Genomic DNA, 17,288 nt, shown 5'->3' on the forward strand with positions numbered 1-17,288 from the left:
AGGTGATAATTATTTAAGTAATATGAAGTTTCTTGTCGCAAGAACCATTATATATAACACGTTAGACTTGCATGTGAAATATATGCATAAAGAAGTGACCTGTTATGGTTTAGTAAAAAGGTGACATTTAATTCTGTCAAAAAAAAAAAAAAAAAGTGACATTTAAGATTAAGACTGAGTGAACAATTTTTTCATGCTCCTTGGTGGTAAATAGGAGTGCAACTTTTTTTAATTATAGAATTTTGTAAATTAGTATGAAATACTATGTTAACTTGTGTGTAAATGAACAAGATTATTGCGTGATGTATGCTTTTGATAAAACATGACATTTATTCACGTGTCTTAATACAATTTGGATTGAAAAAATTTGCCTTGCTTTGAAAAAATGTTTAACTTTCTATTATATTGCAATGCTTACACCTTAATACTACGAATTGTATTGCAATGCAATTTCTATGTTGTAGAATATAAACTCTATGTTTAAAGTGCTATAGATTATTAGGATAATTTGCCTTGTGATTAGTGCTTAAAACTCAGGTCAATTGGTCTTCAAACAACCTTTAATTTATGCTAAAATAGAAATCAAAATTTATATGAAACAGAATTTGATTACATGAATCATTTATTTCCCTGGTGAAAGAGAGGTCAAGCACCAAAAACAATATGTATACATAATCAACCCCCGCCACCCAAAAAAAAAAAAGTTTCAGCAACTAGTTTTCTTCTCAAGCTAAGCCATTCCGTAAATTAAATCAAGACGCGAATAAATTGCACATGAGCAGGATGAAAATCTATGTAACTGTACAAAACCTCTAGCACCAGCAGAAAACCTATGAACAAACACGGCAACAAAAGTTTCCGATCTGCAAAAACAACCACTGAATTGGGTTCAAATATTCATCTTCTGCTGGTTCTGCTGCTGCTGGAGGTACAGGCATTTCATGAGGTAAATGCCGATGAAATGCATCAACTGCAGCAGCAACACCATCTTCATTCTCTATCAGCTTAGCAAGCTCCATCACCCGTGTTTTGACCTGAAACATTACAGTGTGAAGCTAATTTGTATCACCAACTTTAGGCGAGAAACCAGAATATTAACCCCCAGTAATTGTGTATAATCCAGCAATTCTATTATGTTTCTTTTTTCCAGCAGTAGAAAGAAAAACTTCAGCCCAACTTCAGTGTGTAGTAGCTTAATGCAAGACAGAATTACATATCAATTCATATTTATGTATCCTAATGTCATATTTCTTCCCCAGTGTTTAATTTCTCCATAAGTACTCTCCAAGCAGAACAGTTCACATAATGTCAATCGCAGTATATATTATCCTAGAAGGCTCATGATGTCAGGTCCACAGAGAGCCTTTAAATCAAAGACATCTCCACCTCAAATAACATATGCCATTCAATACAAGAGAGCTTGCTTGAACATGGCTTGTATCTATTCTACGTTCAAATACAAAATTGCAATCAGAAATGTATAGATCAGGTAAGTGGGAAAAACAGCAACTGACGAATATAGTTAAAAATACATGGCATGTATCTATTCTACGTTCAAATACAAAATTGCAATCGGAAATGTATAGATCAGGTAAGTGGGAAAAACAGCAACTGACGCATATAGTTAAAAATGGAAAGTACCTCAGGTTGGAGCATAAATCGTATAGCACTTGACAGAGCGTCGATGCTGAGCTGAGCAATAGGAATTGGTTCAGGTCCCAGACCTTTCTGATGAATTCTATCACCCCAAAAGAACTGATCGCCAAAAAATGGTACTACAGTTGTTGGGCACTGCAAAAATAACATAGGCAGTCAAATTACTTTCTCAACTACATCGGGGTTGTAGCATATGAAAATATACGTCTTCAGCATCAAATTCTGACTGCCAAAAGGCAAACAGCAGAAGCTATACATTGCTGATTATTAAATCCAGAATATTACAAGTATTACTTAAGCAATTAGATAACAAGCCCGATAAGAGTGGGCTGAATATATGATTCAATAGTCTTTAATGTCACTGAAAGATGGAAAACGAAGGATTTAGAACGCAGGCAAGTTCAGCTTTTCCCAAGGGTGCATGAAGCAAGTGAATTTTAGGCATGGATAACATAAGATATTCACATGTTCCAGAAATGAGCAACGAACAAGCTGAAAAACTTACACCAGCTCTTAGTCCAGTGGCTGTCGTTCCAGCACCACCATGATGAACCTGTTTATTTGTGGAAAACAATTGAATTAGCGTTAATTCACTGAGAGCATAAGGCACACTATTTATTATATCCATATAAAATAATATTGCATATGATGTAACATAAACTGAACAGTGAACAGCTATTTTCAACCACAACCATTGAAGGTCACAATCCAAGTTGGTAAACCTTAATTCAAATTGGGACAAGAAGCTTCATATTATATCCATGAAGCTAGATTTCAATCTTTTTTCCCAAAATACAAATCCAGACATGATACAAGCAACTAGCATGAGATAGTCTAACTCACCACGGCAGAACATTGAGGAAAAAGCCAATCATGAGGGCAGTTCTCGAGAAGGAAGATATGATCCGGAATTTCTGAAACTGCATGACACAGACTATCATTTAGATGAATAATAGAGCAGATATAAAATTAAGGCTTGGAGGTTAATTATCTTTCTTATTTAGTTTTCTTATGTGTCCTGGACAGGGAAAGAACCGTTATCAATTTATTTTTTTATGCCAATTGTGCCATGAAGTCTTGACTTTTGAGTGCTAAGTGCTGATGGATGAGAACCAAGCCAAAAAATATGAACTCTCACTCATGTTGCACTAGAAAGGTTTAGGGCTAGCATTATATAGCAAGACTATAAAAAGCCTTTAGTAGATAAGGAAAAAACTTGCAGAAAGCTATAGAAGAAATCAAGAAATGGAGTTATTACAAAAAAAAACATCATTTTCGAGCATGTTCTGGGGAATAAAGGGATGTTGGATAACCATGAAGTGGTTAGCTTAATGCAAGTCCAATATATTCAATGTGCTTCACCACTTCTTTCCTTAATTCAATTATATTCTTGCTCTGAGTCTTTGTAAATGTTGTTGCATTGCTTGGGACCATTTGTTGTATCACTTAGTACTTTATTAGTGAAGTATTGTGCATTTTACTGGCTTACAGAGCCACAGCAGATGTTCTAATTTTGTGTTTCCTCCCCCATTATTGTGGAATTTGAAAATTGTAAGCTTTCCTTAATCTATAAGGTTAATGGAATCGATCTCTTATCTGAACATTAACACCAGAGTTATAATCACTCTCTTATTTGAACATTAACACCAGAGTTGTATGTTCATGAAGCCTGGATCTGTTAGACTACTTGAGATACAGCTAGAACAAGTCTTATAAGAAATCCACAAGCACCGACTTCTAGAGGAAAGGCAGCAGTGCCAACAGAGAAGCAGAAGAAGACAAAGAAAGCAAAGGAGCAGCAGCAGAAAATAATAGAAGCAAGTGGTGAACACTGACAATAGGCAGGGGCAGGGCTGATTGACAATAGAAATCATATTGTGGTGAAGAGAGCCAGAAAGGGTAGCAGCCAAGATGACACTTTCAACTATTCTCTCTTGGGCATAATCTATGGGAAGACTTTCTGGTTACATATTTATCTAATCCACTAGCAAGTCTAATAGTCAGTTCTAAATCTATGCGCCTCCAACCCCATTCAACCTATGGGTAGACATTCAGGTTACAAAAAGATAATAAAGTAGTCATAATTTTAACGAGTTTTTCATTTATATTACAAAGCCGCAAAATAATGGAAAGACAGTTATGATAACTGCAGACAGAAATGATCAATTGACAAGGAAAGGTGGCCAGGAAATGAACACTTACAAATACCAAGGTCTCCCCAGCCACGATCGAGTATTCCACGTTGTCCAGTATCTTTTAATGCTTCCAATATGATACTGGTCGTTTTGCTGGGATCTTCAAGAGGCTATACATGATAAAATAATGAGTAAGAACACAGCAAGAACTCCTAAAGACAAAGTGGTTTAGGGTAAGATGTAAAACTACGGAGTAATATATTATCAAGCAATCCATAGTGCTTCTTGTTCTTACTTAAATTAAGTAGGGAGCTTCTTTTATTTTTTAAAATCCTTAAATTTGGTGGGATTTTGGCTATCCAAATCCAACAGAGTACAGCAGCTGTAGAAGGCTGGAAGTTTTCAATCAATAAAGAAAGTAAAGTACGAATATAAATGATAAAACCTAGAGGGTCCAGCTTTCACATGACAGAGAGGAACATCAACAACCAAGGGAAAAAAAATCACAGATGAAGCTGCAAAAGTGGCTTTTGTAACGAATGAATGGAACAGATTGCAGCCTCCACAATGTGATTTTTTTTTATATTTTTTAAATGAACACATTAATGGATTTTAGCCTTATTTTTGCTTTTTAAAATTTTAAGAAGTATTCTTTTAACACAATACAAACCAACCTACAATACTCCCTTTGTCCAGATTACTCACATCATTTTGACTTTTTGCACTATTCACATACACCACCTAGAACATCTTTTTATGCTAATGAGAGATATGAAAACAAATACTAATATGTAGATGGTGTTGGGTTCATTTAATGTATATATTCAAAATATTATTCGTTTCATAACTTTATTACTGCAATTGATAATTATAGATCTTAATAGTCAACGTTTTGAATTGGCAACATGTCCAATCAAAGTGATGCAAGTAATATTGAAAAAAGGGGAAAATACAACAGGATTGTATATTTGGCTAATGAATAACTTGAACTTTAAATGCTCCAAACTTTATTATTACTCCATACGCCTTTTTTGTATGCACCATTAGTGTTCAACTGTTAATATTCACCATTACAGACGTGTCATGAAGGATGTGATTTTTATTGCGGCATTATATAACGGCATTTTGAAAAGTGGCAAGTTTTACATAACTGTTAGTGTTCATAGAAGGATTAAGGTGGTCTTACCATACTCCCAAATCCAATATAGATGGGTCTCTGCCCTTTCTTTATCCACTCAACAAATGCTCCCTTTGGTTGATACTTAGAACCAAGATTTAAGAAACAATAACCAACAACATCAACCAAGGGACCCCAATCTGTAAAACATAAGTACATTAGAGATCTAAAAGTAAGAAGTCCAACCAACAGAGAAAACAATAAACAACATTAAGCAGATATCTTGTCATTGCACCAATGGCTTGAATATGACATGGTTATTAAATCAATACAGTTACCTTTTGGTTTTGGAACAACATGAGGACTCCACATGTATCCTGTAGGCAAATGAGATATAGATCCATGGTACATGCTAAAGTATGCAATAGGAGGAAGTTTCAGCTTCCTTTTCCTGAAGTCATTGATATAGCTCCTTATGCCCCACCATATCAGCAAGTCAACAATTATGTATGACAACTGTTCAGGAGGTGCAAACAAAAAAAAAATGTTAGAGAAAACGAGTTGGGGTAAGAGAGGGCCAGGAAATATACCAATTACAGTAACATACCCAGTTACCATAGCTTTGTGGTACACGAGCCAGTGGATGTGGGAACTCATACGTTGGCCTGCCTATTATAAAGAAGTGTAAGGAGAAATTATAAACATATTACAATTTTTTCAGGAGCACATGAAAAATTGCTACTCCCTCCTTCCACAATTAATAGTCTTCTTTCTCTTTTGCAAAAGTTTTAGAAAGCTAAAAGAAATGTGGGGTTCAATTAATTAACGCTGAATATATAAAATAAGATAGTGGAGTTTGGTTGAATAAAAGTAACTATAAATAAGATGGGGGGGCTTGGTAGGTTATATATGAATAAAAACAAAATAGATAAATGTGAAATGGGACCTTTATTTAGGGACAAGGTTTTTGGTTGAAATGGAACTTTTATCTAGGGACAGAGGTAGTGATTAGTAATGATATGAAGATATTTCATTTTTCAGGTAAAAGTAAACATGTTCACAAAGAAGTATTGACAGACTGCCTGAAGTAGTGAACTGCATATGCATGTCGATATTAGTAAAATCCCTAAATCCCTTTTAACACATGCCTCAATATGCTACATCAAAAAATTGATCTGGAGTTCAAATATAAGGATGTGCCCAAGAAGATTCTTGTGCTCATTTCCAAAATGTGCAACAAGAAGCCTGTAAAGAAAGCATTGCCCATTTTTTCAAACCCAGCTGATTTTGCTAAATTACCCACATTAATAGCTGCTAGAAATATCTGCCTTACCAAGTGTCCTGAATTACCTATTTCAAAGCTGTTTTGACACATGGAACCAGAAATTTTTCAAATTTGGCTTGGGCTTAAAGGACAAGGTAGATCCGATATATGATCTTAATGTATTCAGTTTTTATATGATCTTTCAGATTAGCTATAGATTGCTCGGACTAAGTATAGAGCAAACTTTTGGTGGATTTTAAAATTTTCTTCTCCCTTTTTTACAGTATTACATCTTCAAGCAGATGCTAAAATACAGACAGCATGCATCGACACTTTACAAAAATATAAGTTCCAAATTCATGGTTTTGGGTCTATCTTGGCCTCCCCCTGCCCCCCTCCCCCATTAACTACTCCAAGAAACCCACTTGTGGCGCAGAGACAATGTACATCCAATTTAATAAGATAATACAGGTGAAGTGTGAAAACTTACGTCCATGGCATTGTGAAGAATATGTGTAGAGGTACACCAAGAGCTTCTGCAGCATGCACATGCCCTGCAATATATATCAACTTATTATTAGACTACCTTATAAGAGAAATAAAGAAAATGATCAAAAGTGCCTATCAGACAACAAATGAACCCCGTTATGACAAATTGACAAATGCTCACAATGCATAGACAGCTTCAAGATATGTATACAACCAACTCTTCCAGGTACACTTTTGCTCACATTCAATTATAGACTATGTTGCTCAAAGCAGTTGAGCAGTTAATCAGTTGATGTATTTTCCTATATAATATATCATCTATCTTTTATGTTATGCATGTTAAGAATAAAGTTTTATTACAAAGGTTCACTAGTTACCACTGGCTAGTAAACTAGTACTCCCTCGGTCCCCTATTGATAGTCCCTTATGGGCATTTTTCACGGGAATTAATAAACACACATAAGAATAGTTAAAGTACATTGAAAAAGTAAATTAACATTGGGTATGCAAAAAAAAAAAAAGAGGGAGAAAGTAATAAAAGTACATGGGAAAACAAAATTTACATGGGAAAGTTTAAACTTGCACAAATATTGTTGCAAATTGGAGGGAATTTTGGTAAAAATTTAATTTAATGGTTGTTGGAAAAAACAAATGGGGTGAACATTTTGGGACTAAAATGTGTCCATAAGGGACTATCAAAAGGGGACGGAGGGAGTAGTATTTTATTGATATTTCATCCTTATAAGTGACAACTAAGATTGCACTAAATACTTTAAAGTGACGACAATAAAAAATTAAAAATTAAAAAAAAAACGTCAATTGGATAGAAAATATAGAACGGAGGAGCACAAATATCTAAGCAAAGTTCAAGACCATGTTATGTGGTTCCAAAATTTTAAAACAATGTTGGTATCAGTTGCAAGTCTTGCAACCACTATAAAGAAGCTATAAAGGTATATATCCCTGCATCCAACCACAACCCTGAAATAATAAAATATCACAGAAGGATTTGAGACATTTACGATAGAAAGCTATTATCAAACTCCAGCAATAACTTGATAATTGGGAACGTCACATTCATATATGATGCGTCAACACTCATTTTTCAAGCCTGTCATGACTCATGAGCTTACCATAAGCAGGAGGATTAGCAATGATTGCTTGAGCTCTAAAAGGCATGCTAGTCTCTGTATCTGGTTCTGTACATGCAGGAAGAAGTGATTCTATAATAGCCTTCAATTGCTTCCGTTGAATTGAAATTTCTCCTGGGGCAGAGGGAATAAGCCCCTTATTTCTTGCCATATCTGATTCCCGGAAAGCAATGGAAAAAAGCTATCTCAGTGGTCTAAAAGATTTAGATGCAACAAAAAACAAGCTACCATGTAACAAATGGGCGTGATAATAAATGACGAGCTACAGCATCTATGCAATGCAAACAAAATTTCTAACTATTTTCTAAGGGCTTGTTTGGCATTGTTTTTTGTTTTTAGTTTCCGGTTTTTTGAAAACTAAAAACCAAAAACAGAAAACAAGAAAAAGGTGTTTTTCACTTTTCTGTTGTCAGTTTTCAAAATTATCATGATTTTAATAAGTTTGACTAATTTTTGATTCATTATATGATATATATCATATGATTTTAAAAAAACAAAAACAGAAAACCACAGTGATACCAAACGAACCCTAAACAAATAGTTATGTGTAGAGTCATGCAACGTTGATGTAGAAACAATTTGTATAATTGTATATAGACCACAAAATCAAAGTATAGTATTCAATTTTATTAAAAAACATTATTCATAAGAAATTGGAAAAATTGTATGATTTGGTAATTGTTGAAAGGCCATGCAGAATGCAGACATAGGCTAAGTGTTAGAATCCAACCTCTTTGTTATGTATTCTTCTTTATTTTCCTTATATTTTCCTTATGTAATGTCTCTTTAGTCTTTCTTTTTATTTTTCTAGACCCTAGGGAGAATTATTGTGTTACTGTCATTTCAACGTTCACTTGTAATTCTCTACTAATGCAATATAAAGCTCTTTAGGGAGCGAATGGTTATTCAATCAAAGCTCTCTACCCCGTTGTTATTGCTTTAAGACTTGTGTGTTGTTTAAGCCTTTATAGATATTGTGCTTGCCTTGTTTTAAAGCATCCCCCATCAAACCAAGAGACCCTAGAGACGTCCTCATTTTCGTCGGTTCCGCTTGTGCCCGCTTCGAAGTATCGGCCGTCACAAGCCCCGACTCCGCACTCGTTGTTCTCGTGCGCCCTCTTGAGACACCGTAGGTCCGTGTTGCTGTGTGCTCACGAACCTCCTTGCTTTAGGCTTGCGCCCTTGTCGCCAAAAGACGAGAGCGCGCCGCACGATCTGGTGTTGAATCACTCGGACCGTGACAGTTTGGTATCAGAGCCAAGTTTGCCGTAGAGATGGCAGAAGAAGAAGAGATGCATGAATACACATTCGAGGAAAGACTTGCTTGGCTTGAAGGCAAGTCCGAACAGTGGGCTATGCTTGAAGAAAAGGCTGCCCAAACTCGAGGATATTGTAATAAAACAAGCCGACCAAATAGAGAGGCTTGCCGCTACTGTGGATGGGTTAACGGAGCAACTTAACTTCGTGCAAGGCGTCGCTGATGAAGCACATGATAAATGTGCAATCTTAATGCGTGCCCAGAGAGGGCTCGGGGGAAGTGGAGGTGCCAAGATAAAACCTCCCAAGCCCCGGACCTTCAATGGCACGAGAGATTCAAAAGAAGTCGATAATTTCATTTTCGACATGGAGCAATACTTTCGGGTCTGTCAGTTGGAGAATGAGTTAAAAGTTGATACCGCCACTATGTATTTGGTGGATGAATGCAAAGCTTTGGTGGCGCACCAAGTACACCGACATCCAAGCTAAGAGGAACGTCAGTGGATACTTGGGAGGATCTGAAGAAAGAGCTGATGGCCCAATTTTATCCCGAGAATACCGAGTTTGTTGCTCGCACCAAGCTCGCTGCTTTGCAGCATAAGGGTTCCATCCGGGAGTATGTCAAAGAGTTTTTCAGCGTGCATGTTGGAGATCCACAATATGTCCGAGGAAGATCGCCTATTCAACTTTGTGCGTGGTCTTAAGGAATGGGCCCAAAGAGAAATTTGGCGCCAAAAAGATTGATACTTTATCGGGAGCCATCGCTGCAGCCGAAAGGTTGAATGGACTACTCCTCAGAGAAAGGACAAGGTTTGAAGAAAGGGAATAGCGGGCCGACACCGAACCCTCCTAGGAACTCCGGACATGGCTCGCAAGTGAGCTCCAACAACTCGAACAATAGATACAATAAGGAGTGGGGGAGAAGACTCTCGGAAAAGTGAAGCTTCTTCCTTCTCTAGTAGAGGAAGCACCCCTAGTTCATCTTCGACAGCCAGGCCATTGACGTGTATCCTTTGCAGAGGACCGCACAAGTGGTTTGAATGTCGACACAAGGGAGAAATTGACAATCTCCAAAAGAAACTGTCCTCCATGTCCTTAGAAAACCCCGAGGGTGAAGAAGCCGATGAGGTAGTACCTAGTGAAGGGGAAACATTCCAGACTGGGGGCCATTCGCATGATGTGCGCTATGGGAAGAGAAGGCTCTGAGGGCCAACCCAAAAACTCTGGATTGATGTATGTGAATGCGTTGGTAAACGGAAAGGAAACTCGTGCCATGGTGGATACCGGTGCTACCCACAACTTCATTTCAGAAAAGGAGGCAAAAAGACTTGGGTTGAAGCTCCTACCAGAAGGAGGCAGTATGAAAGCGGTGAATTCAGTTGCCAAACCGATCCACGGCGTTGCCAAGAAAGTAACAATGAAGCTGGGAGATTGGAGCGGACAGGTGGACTTTACCGTTGCGCCAATGGACGACTTCAGCTTGGTGCTTCGGCATGGACTTCTTACACTTTAGTAAGGCAGTCCCGATGTCGCATCTTAGATCTATTCTGGTGCCCGGGCAGCAACCATGTCTCCTCCGAACCTGCGATTCGGGAAAAGGGCCGAAAGGGCCCCTCCTTTCAGCAATGCAATTGGAGAAGGGGTGAAGAGGAACGAGCCCACGTTCCTAGCAACACTTTCCACGAAGGAAGATGAAGCAAGTGGAGACTTTCCGCCTGCAGTTGCCGAGCTACTATCAGAGTTCCAGGATCTCCTCCCGAAAAACCTATCAAAAGTTTCTCCCACCTAGAAGGACAGTGGACCATGAGATTGAGCTGGTTCCAGGGGCGAAAACCCCCAGCACGAAGCCCTTATCGCATGGCCCCCCAGAATTGGCTGAACTCCGGAAACAATTGGAGGACTTGCTTGAGGCAGGCTTCATCCGCCATCAAAGGCTCCTTATGGGGCTCCTGTGCTTTTTCAGAAAAAACAAGATGGAAGTCTTCGATTGTGTATCGACTACCGAGCATTAAATAAGGTTACGGTGCGCAATCACTACCCTATCCCTTTGTGGCGGATTTGTTCGATCAGTTAGGGGATGCAGTGTACTTTACAAAGCTAGACTTGAAGTCTGGCTATCACCAAGTTCGTATCGCCGAAGGAGATGAACCAAAAACTGCTTGTGTGACGAGATACGGGGCATACGAATGGCTAGTCATGCCCTTTGGCTTGACGAATGCACCTGCTACGTTCTATACTCTGATGAAACCAAGTATTTCGAGAGTACTTAGACAAGTTTGTGGTCGTGTACCTCGATGACATCGTTGTCTACAGCAAGACTTTGGAGGAGCACCTCGAGCACCTAAGATTGGTCTTCGAGAAGCTGAGAGAACATCACCTTTTTGTGAAATAAGAAAAGTGTGCCTTTGCGCAGGAAGAAGTCGGATTTCTTGGACACTTTGTGGGGAAGGGTCGATTGAGGATGGACCCAAAGAAGATATGTGCTGTTCGCGATTGGCGGGATCCCAAGAACCCCTCTGAGCTGCGATCCTTTCTAGGACTGGCGAACTATTATAGGAGATTCATTAAGGGATACTCCAGAGATCGCAAGTCCCCTCACCGACCTATTGAGGAAAGATTGTCGTTGGGAATGGTCAGGGCCCAGAAGGAAGCTTTCCAGAAGTTGAAAGAAGCAATGGTGAAGGAGCCGGTCCTTGCCCTTCCAGACATAACCAAACCATTCGTGGTCGAGACGGATGCTTCGGATTTTGCTTTAGGAGGAGTGCTCCTCCAAGAAGGACATCCTATTGCATTCCGAAAGTAGGAAGCTGAATAATGCGGAGAGAAGGTATGCGGCACAAGAAAAGGAGCTACTAGCCATTGTGCACTGCCTAAGAGGATGGAGGCACTACTTGTTGGGGTCAAAGTTTACCGTCCGCACAGACAACACCGCGGCGAGTCACTTTCTCACCCAACCCAAGCTGACAGGAAAAACAAGCTCGGTGGCAGGAGGACTTAGCTGAGTTCGACGTGGAGTTTCACCTATAGAACGGGATCCAGCAATAGAGTTGCCGATGCCCTGAGTAGGCGGGCCGATCTTGCTGCGATGTACAAGTTAGCGCCAATGACGGCAAGCAGCATTGCCACATCCGTTAGAGATCAAGTTTGTGCTTATCTCCCACATGATCCGATGACAAAAACCATAACAAGGATGATTGAAGAAGGGAAGACTAGACGCTTTTGGTTGGAAGATGGCCTCATCTTCACCAAAGGTACAAAGCTGTTCATCCCAAAGCAGGGGGATTGAGGATATGTTGTTGAAGGAATGCCATGATACGCTGTGGGCGGGACATCCAGGTTGGCAGAGAACCCTCAGTCTACTCGCGATGGGGTACTACTGGCCAGGAATGAAGGAAGATGTGATGAGCTACACCAAAACCTGCCTTGTGTGCCAGCAAGACAAGGTTGACAGACAGAAGCCCGGGGGCCTCCTTGAACCTCTTCCTGTACCAACTCGACCGTGGGAGAGTGTGTCGATGGACTTCATTAGTGGCCTCCGAAGGTTGGCCAGTTCTCTTCTATCATGGTGGTGATAGAAAGGTTCTCAAAATACGCAACGTTTGTACCCTTGCAGAAGGCTTGCGGAGCAGAAGAAACGACATCTCTCTTCTTTAAGCATATTGTGAAGTACTGGGGATTGCCAAAGAGCATAGTAAGCGACAGGGATACCAGATTCACGAGCATATTCTGGTCTGAGCTATTCCAAATGATGGGGTCTGACCTCAACATGTCGTCATCTGATGGGATGGGCAGACAGAGAGATTCAATGGGGTTCTCGAGGAATACTTACGTCACTTTGTGAGCGCCAACCAGAAAGATTGGGTGAGACTCTTGGACGTCGCACAACTTTGCTTCAACGCTCAAAGGAGTTCTTCTTCCAACAAAAGCCCCTTTGAGTTGGTCATGGGTCAACAACCTCTCCTCCCGCACACAGTGGCTGACTGGGAGGGCGGTAGGAGTGCTCAGGCTCGAGATTTTACAAGAGAGTGGAAGCAAAACACCGACATTGCAAAAGCCTACCTAGAGCGAGCATCGCGCCGGATGAAGAAATGGGCTGATCAAAACAGAAGGCCAGTTGATTTTGCTATTGGGGAGAGATCGTCGCCTCATTCGGAAATATGAAGGCCCCATCCGCATCACTAAACGGATTGGGAAGAACGCATACAAGGTAGAACCGCCTGCGTGGATGAGGATTCACCCCGTCTTCCACGTTAGTCGTCTAAAACCCTACCATCCAGATCCCGACGACAGCAACCGCAACGTCAGCTACCACGCCAACATCAGAACCAGGACAAGAGCCACCCCTACAACAGAAGACTGAAGCTGCTAAGATCTTAGTGTAGATTTTGTAAGTCGACGAGGACGTCGACGACTTAAGTGGGGGAGGATGTTAGAATCCAACCTCTTTGTTATGTATTCTTCTTTATTTTCCTTATATTTTCCTTATGTAATGTCTCTTTAGTCTTTCTTTTTATTTTTCTAGACCCTAGGGAGAATTATTGTGTTACTGTCATTTCAACGTTCACTTGTAATTCTCTACTAATGCAATATAAAGCTCTTTAGGGAGCGAATGGTTATTCAATCAAAGCTCTCTACCCCGTTGTTATTGCTTTAAGACTTGTGTGTTGTTTAAGCCTTTATAGATATTGTGCTTGCCTTGTTTTAAAGCATCCCCCACCAAACCAAGAGACCCTAGAGACGTCCTCATTTTCGTCGGTTCCGCTTGTGCCCGCTTCGAAGTATCGGCCGTCACAAGCCCCGACTCCGCACTCGTTGTTCTCGTGCGCCCTCTTGAGACACCGTAGGTCCGTGTTGTTGTGTGCTCACGAACCTCCTTGCTTTAGGCTTGCGCCCTTGTCGCCAAAAGACGAGAGCGCGCCGCACGATCTGGTGTTGAATCACTCGGACCGTGACACTAAGGCTACAATTTCTTCTTTAGTCAAAAGTCACTATTGTCTATACTCAGTACCTGCAAATAGTGGAAGTCTAGTAATACCTCAAAGTCATGATACTTCCCATTCCACGAATGTTTGACACAGTCACAGATCACAGAGCAAAAAAATAAACCATTGTAATTTTTGTAAAAAACTAACAACAATATCAAATGGAAATTAGTGTAGTTTTGAAAACATTCAAGATTATCAGTGTTGACAATAGTGTCAAACAATAGAGGATGTCTAGCATGCATTAATTCTCCAATCACAGGTAAAAACCCAGAGACCATTTGAAACTCGCTGATATGCAAAACACCACATTGCTTACAAACCACAATTATAATGAGGCAAGAACATGAAAAGTGAACTATTTGGATTGAAAAAAAAATATATATATATTGAGCTTTAGACAAGCTAGTCTCTGTTATAATCAATCTGACTTTAGCCATGGCTCACATTTATAATCTGGTACCATGGTCATATGGATCAGTAAGCTATAATGGATGTATAAAACAAATATTAATAGAGCTATTGACTTTTGGTCTTTTGCAATCAATACAAACAAAATCAAGGTCAATCTTTAATTCTTTAGGATAGCTATTCCTAGTCGATGCTCAGCTCACAAAATAACTCACGGAGGCCAACTGTAAAACAGTAATCAGCAGATAAAGCTATAAGGGGGTAGATGATAAAGCTAATGAAGCAGAAAAAAAAAAAAAAAAAAAAAAAAAAAAAAAAGAAGAATAAAAGATCTGAGACAACTTACATCCTGCCAGAACTCGAGGATCACCACCTAAGGGATAGAATTCAACACCAGCAGATTTGACAAAATCTCTAAAGTTGGCATGCGTAGCCAATCGAACACGATGACCAAATTCCTGCACGTAGAATAGATGAACTTTTAGCCCCGTAAATTTGCAAAAGACTTACAAGAAAGACCCACATTAACAAGGAAAACAATGCACGAAGATATGCGACAAAATTTAGTAACAGCACACTTAGTCTCTCTTGACAAAACACAATACCGATATAGTTAGTAATATAGCCAACTATGATCAAAGTGAGCAATTTCAGCAAAGGCGTAATTCTGCAAGCTTTAAAGCAGCATGAATAAGTGCAAATCAAGAGAAGAAAAAGGTATATTTCTCACATCTCATTGTCAGTGAAGGGTTCTAGGATAAAAAAACTCAATTACTCACACAGGTAATCCAAAATATGATCAAAGTGAGCAATTTCAGCAAAGGCGTAATTCTGCAAGCTTTAAAGCAGCATGAATAAGTGCAAATCAAGAGAAGAAAAAGGTATATTTCTCACATCTCATTGTCAGTGAAGGGTTCTAGGATGAAAAAACTCAATTACTCACACAGGTAATCCAAAATAATCATGTCACATAAGTATGTAATGTTGGATATTCATGCAACACTCCAAACACTCCCCCAACTCCTAGCCAAATAAAATTTTAGCAGTATGAAGCAGTCAGTCTCACAAAGTTCTGACTAGTCCCCCATCCCTCGTTGATCGCACACAGAAACTTAATTTTCACCAGAAGGGCGGAAGTTAGTTTGAGGTGCAAACAAGTTAACTAGTTAAAGGTCACTCCAAACATTACTTCCAACCCACACACACACACAACAAAATTCCCTTTCAGATGTACGAAAGTTCATTGTTGGTACATTTTGTAAGCTAAAAGCATGATCATCAACAATCAGTTAAAAGAGCATCTAACAAAAAAGAGACAAATTTGATTAAAGCTTGTGAGCCTGCCTGAAGTCTCTTTGCCATAGCTAGAAAAGGTTGAACATCTCCTCTTGTCCCAACAACAAGAAAGGCAATTTGCAATCTTGGTACAGATTTATTGTGATTAGGAACAATTTCATCAGCAGGAAGAGAAGCACTTTCAACAGAATGAAGCTCCAAAAGCTCAGAAGTTACAGACGAATTTCTAGATAAATCCACCTCCACAGTTCCATCATTCTGTATTTTGACTAAGTTTGCAATAAGCTTTTCCTGAGATTAACAAGAACAATAAACATCATCAATGATACAGCAACTCCATGCAATCTGTACGTCTGAAAGCTACTAGCAGAGGAAAATTTACAATGAGTTTTGACTTCTTTAAGGTACAATGAATGTAAACTTAAGAAAGCAGGACTCTTTTAAAAGTAGCAAATAAATCAACATTATACCCATCAGCTCATTACCAGAAAAAATAAATAAATAAATAAATATCTCATAGTGCCTGCACGCTGCATCTGACAAAGAAATATATGGTATAAAGACATAATTTATTATTTAAGGGGATAAGGTCTTTACTATCTCAAAGCCTTTGAGTCCATAACTAGTCAATCGGAATAAAAATGATAACTTTCTGAAACAAATTCCTGGAAATTGACATTCCAATTTAATAAATATAACCTTTGATGATAATCTCAGTTTAAATACTACTACTTTTGAAATTTGTTCCACTTGGACATTTTACATCAACAGAGTTGATTCTTCCATAAAACCTCAATGATGAAGACAGCTCGTTGTACCTTGTATGTTTAGTAAATTTAGAAAAAACAATAATTATTAAATCAGGTACATTGATTTCAATGAGCCTACCGTCCCTGTACATTTTGACAACATTGATCATTAGCCAATTCTAGCTATAAAACACATTGTCACTAAATGAATAGAAACAGGTGCTAACTTTAGGTTTGAAAAGACACCTGCAGTAGCAGATATATTCAACTTATATTACCTTATCATGCTGTGATAGTCTATCCAATCTCATATCATGTCTTCTGCTATCCTGATGACTCTTAGACTTGCTCATTATGATGTCTTTTTTATCAACCAATAAACTTTTATGGGCTTCAATACCACCTGAAGGTGCTGTAATACTGTGATCCAACACTGCCAGGAGAGATATTGAGCATTGTAAGAACATCAGTGCAGATATGAGTGAGATCACACTGCTTAAAGGTTAAAGGTTTTTATACTTTTATAATAACAAGTTATATAAGTATTTTTCAGGTATCCAACTCTGACTGCTGAACCACTTTTTTACAATGGCTAATAATACAAAAGACCACCGCCCACATTATGTACAAGTTTAAAAGCACATGGTCCTTGAAATACATGATAGCGACCTTATAGGATTTTGAATGAGATTCATTTACGGTGTGTTTGGATTGAAGCAAATGGAGGGAAAAGAAGGTAGAGAAATGGAGAGATTAGGCATCTTTCATTTGGATAACAAAT

At 39.0% G+C, this 17,288-nt stretch overlaps 2 protein-coding genes across 2 annotated transcripts in view; both read right to left on the bottom strand.

Annotated features, from left to right (window-relative positions):
* The window catches only part of LOC110695687 (lysosomal Pro-X carboxypeptidase-like), a 98,056-nt gene that overhangs the window by 18,982 nt on the left and 61,786 nt on the right, over positions 1-17,288 (bottom strand). The window lies entirely within an intron of this gene.
* On the bottom strand, positions 543-16,989 carry LOC110695686 (sterol 3-beta-glucosyltransferase UGT80B1-like). Its single transcript, XM_021872920.1, has 13 exons — positions 16,786-16,989; positions 15,807-16,049; positions 14,809-14,920; positions 7,795-7,965; positions 6,663-6,726; positions 5,516-5,573; positions 5,247-5,424; positions 4,978-5,108; positions 3,859-3,961; positions 2,500-2,576; positions 2,162-2,209; positions 1,642-1,791; positions 543-1,034 (listed from the first exon to the last, which is right to left on the bottom strand). Exons 1-13 carry the CDS (start codon positions 16,972-16,974, stop codon positions 831-833), a joined length of 1,728 nt encoding a protein of 575 aa, XP_021728612.1. The 5' UTR covers positions 16,975-16,989; the 3' UTR covers positions 543-830.

The sequence above is a fragment of the Chenopodium quinoa genome, unplaced genomic scaffold (assembly GCF_001683475.1).
Source record: "Chenopodium quinoa cultivar QQ74 unplaced genomic scaffold, ASM168347v1, whole genome shotgun sequence".
In the NCBI taxonomy this organism is placed as follows: domain Eukaryota; kingdom Viridiplantae; phylum Streptophyta; class Magnoliopsida; order Caryophyllales; family Amaranthaceae; genus Chenopodium; species Chenopodium quinoa.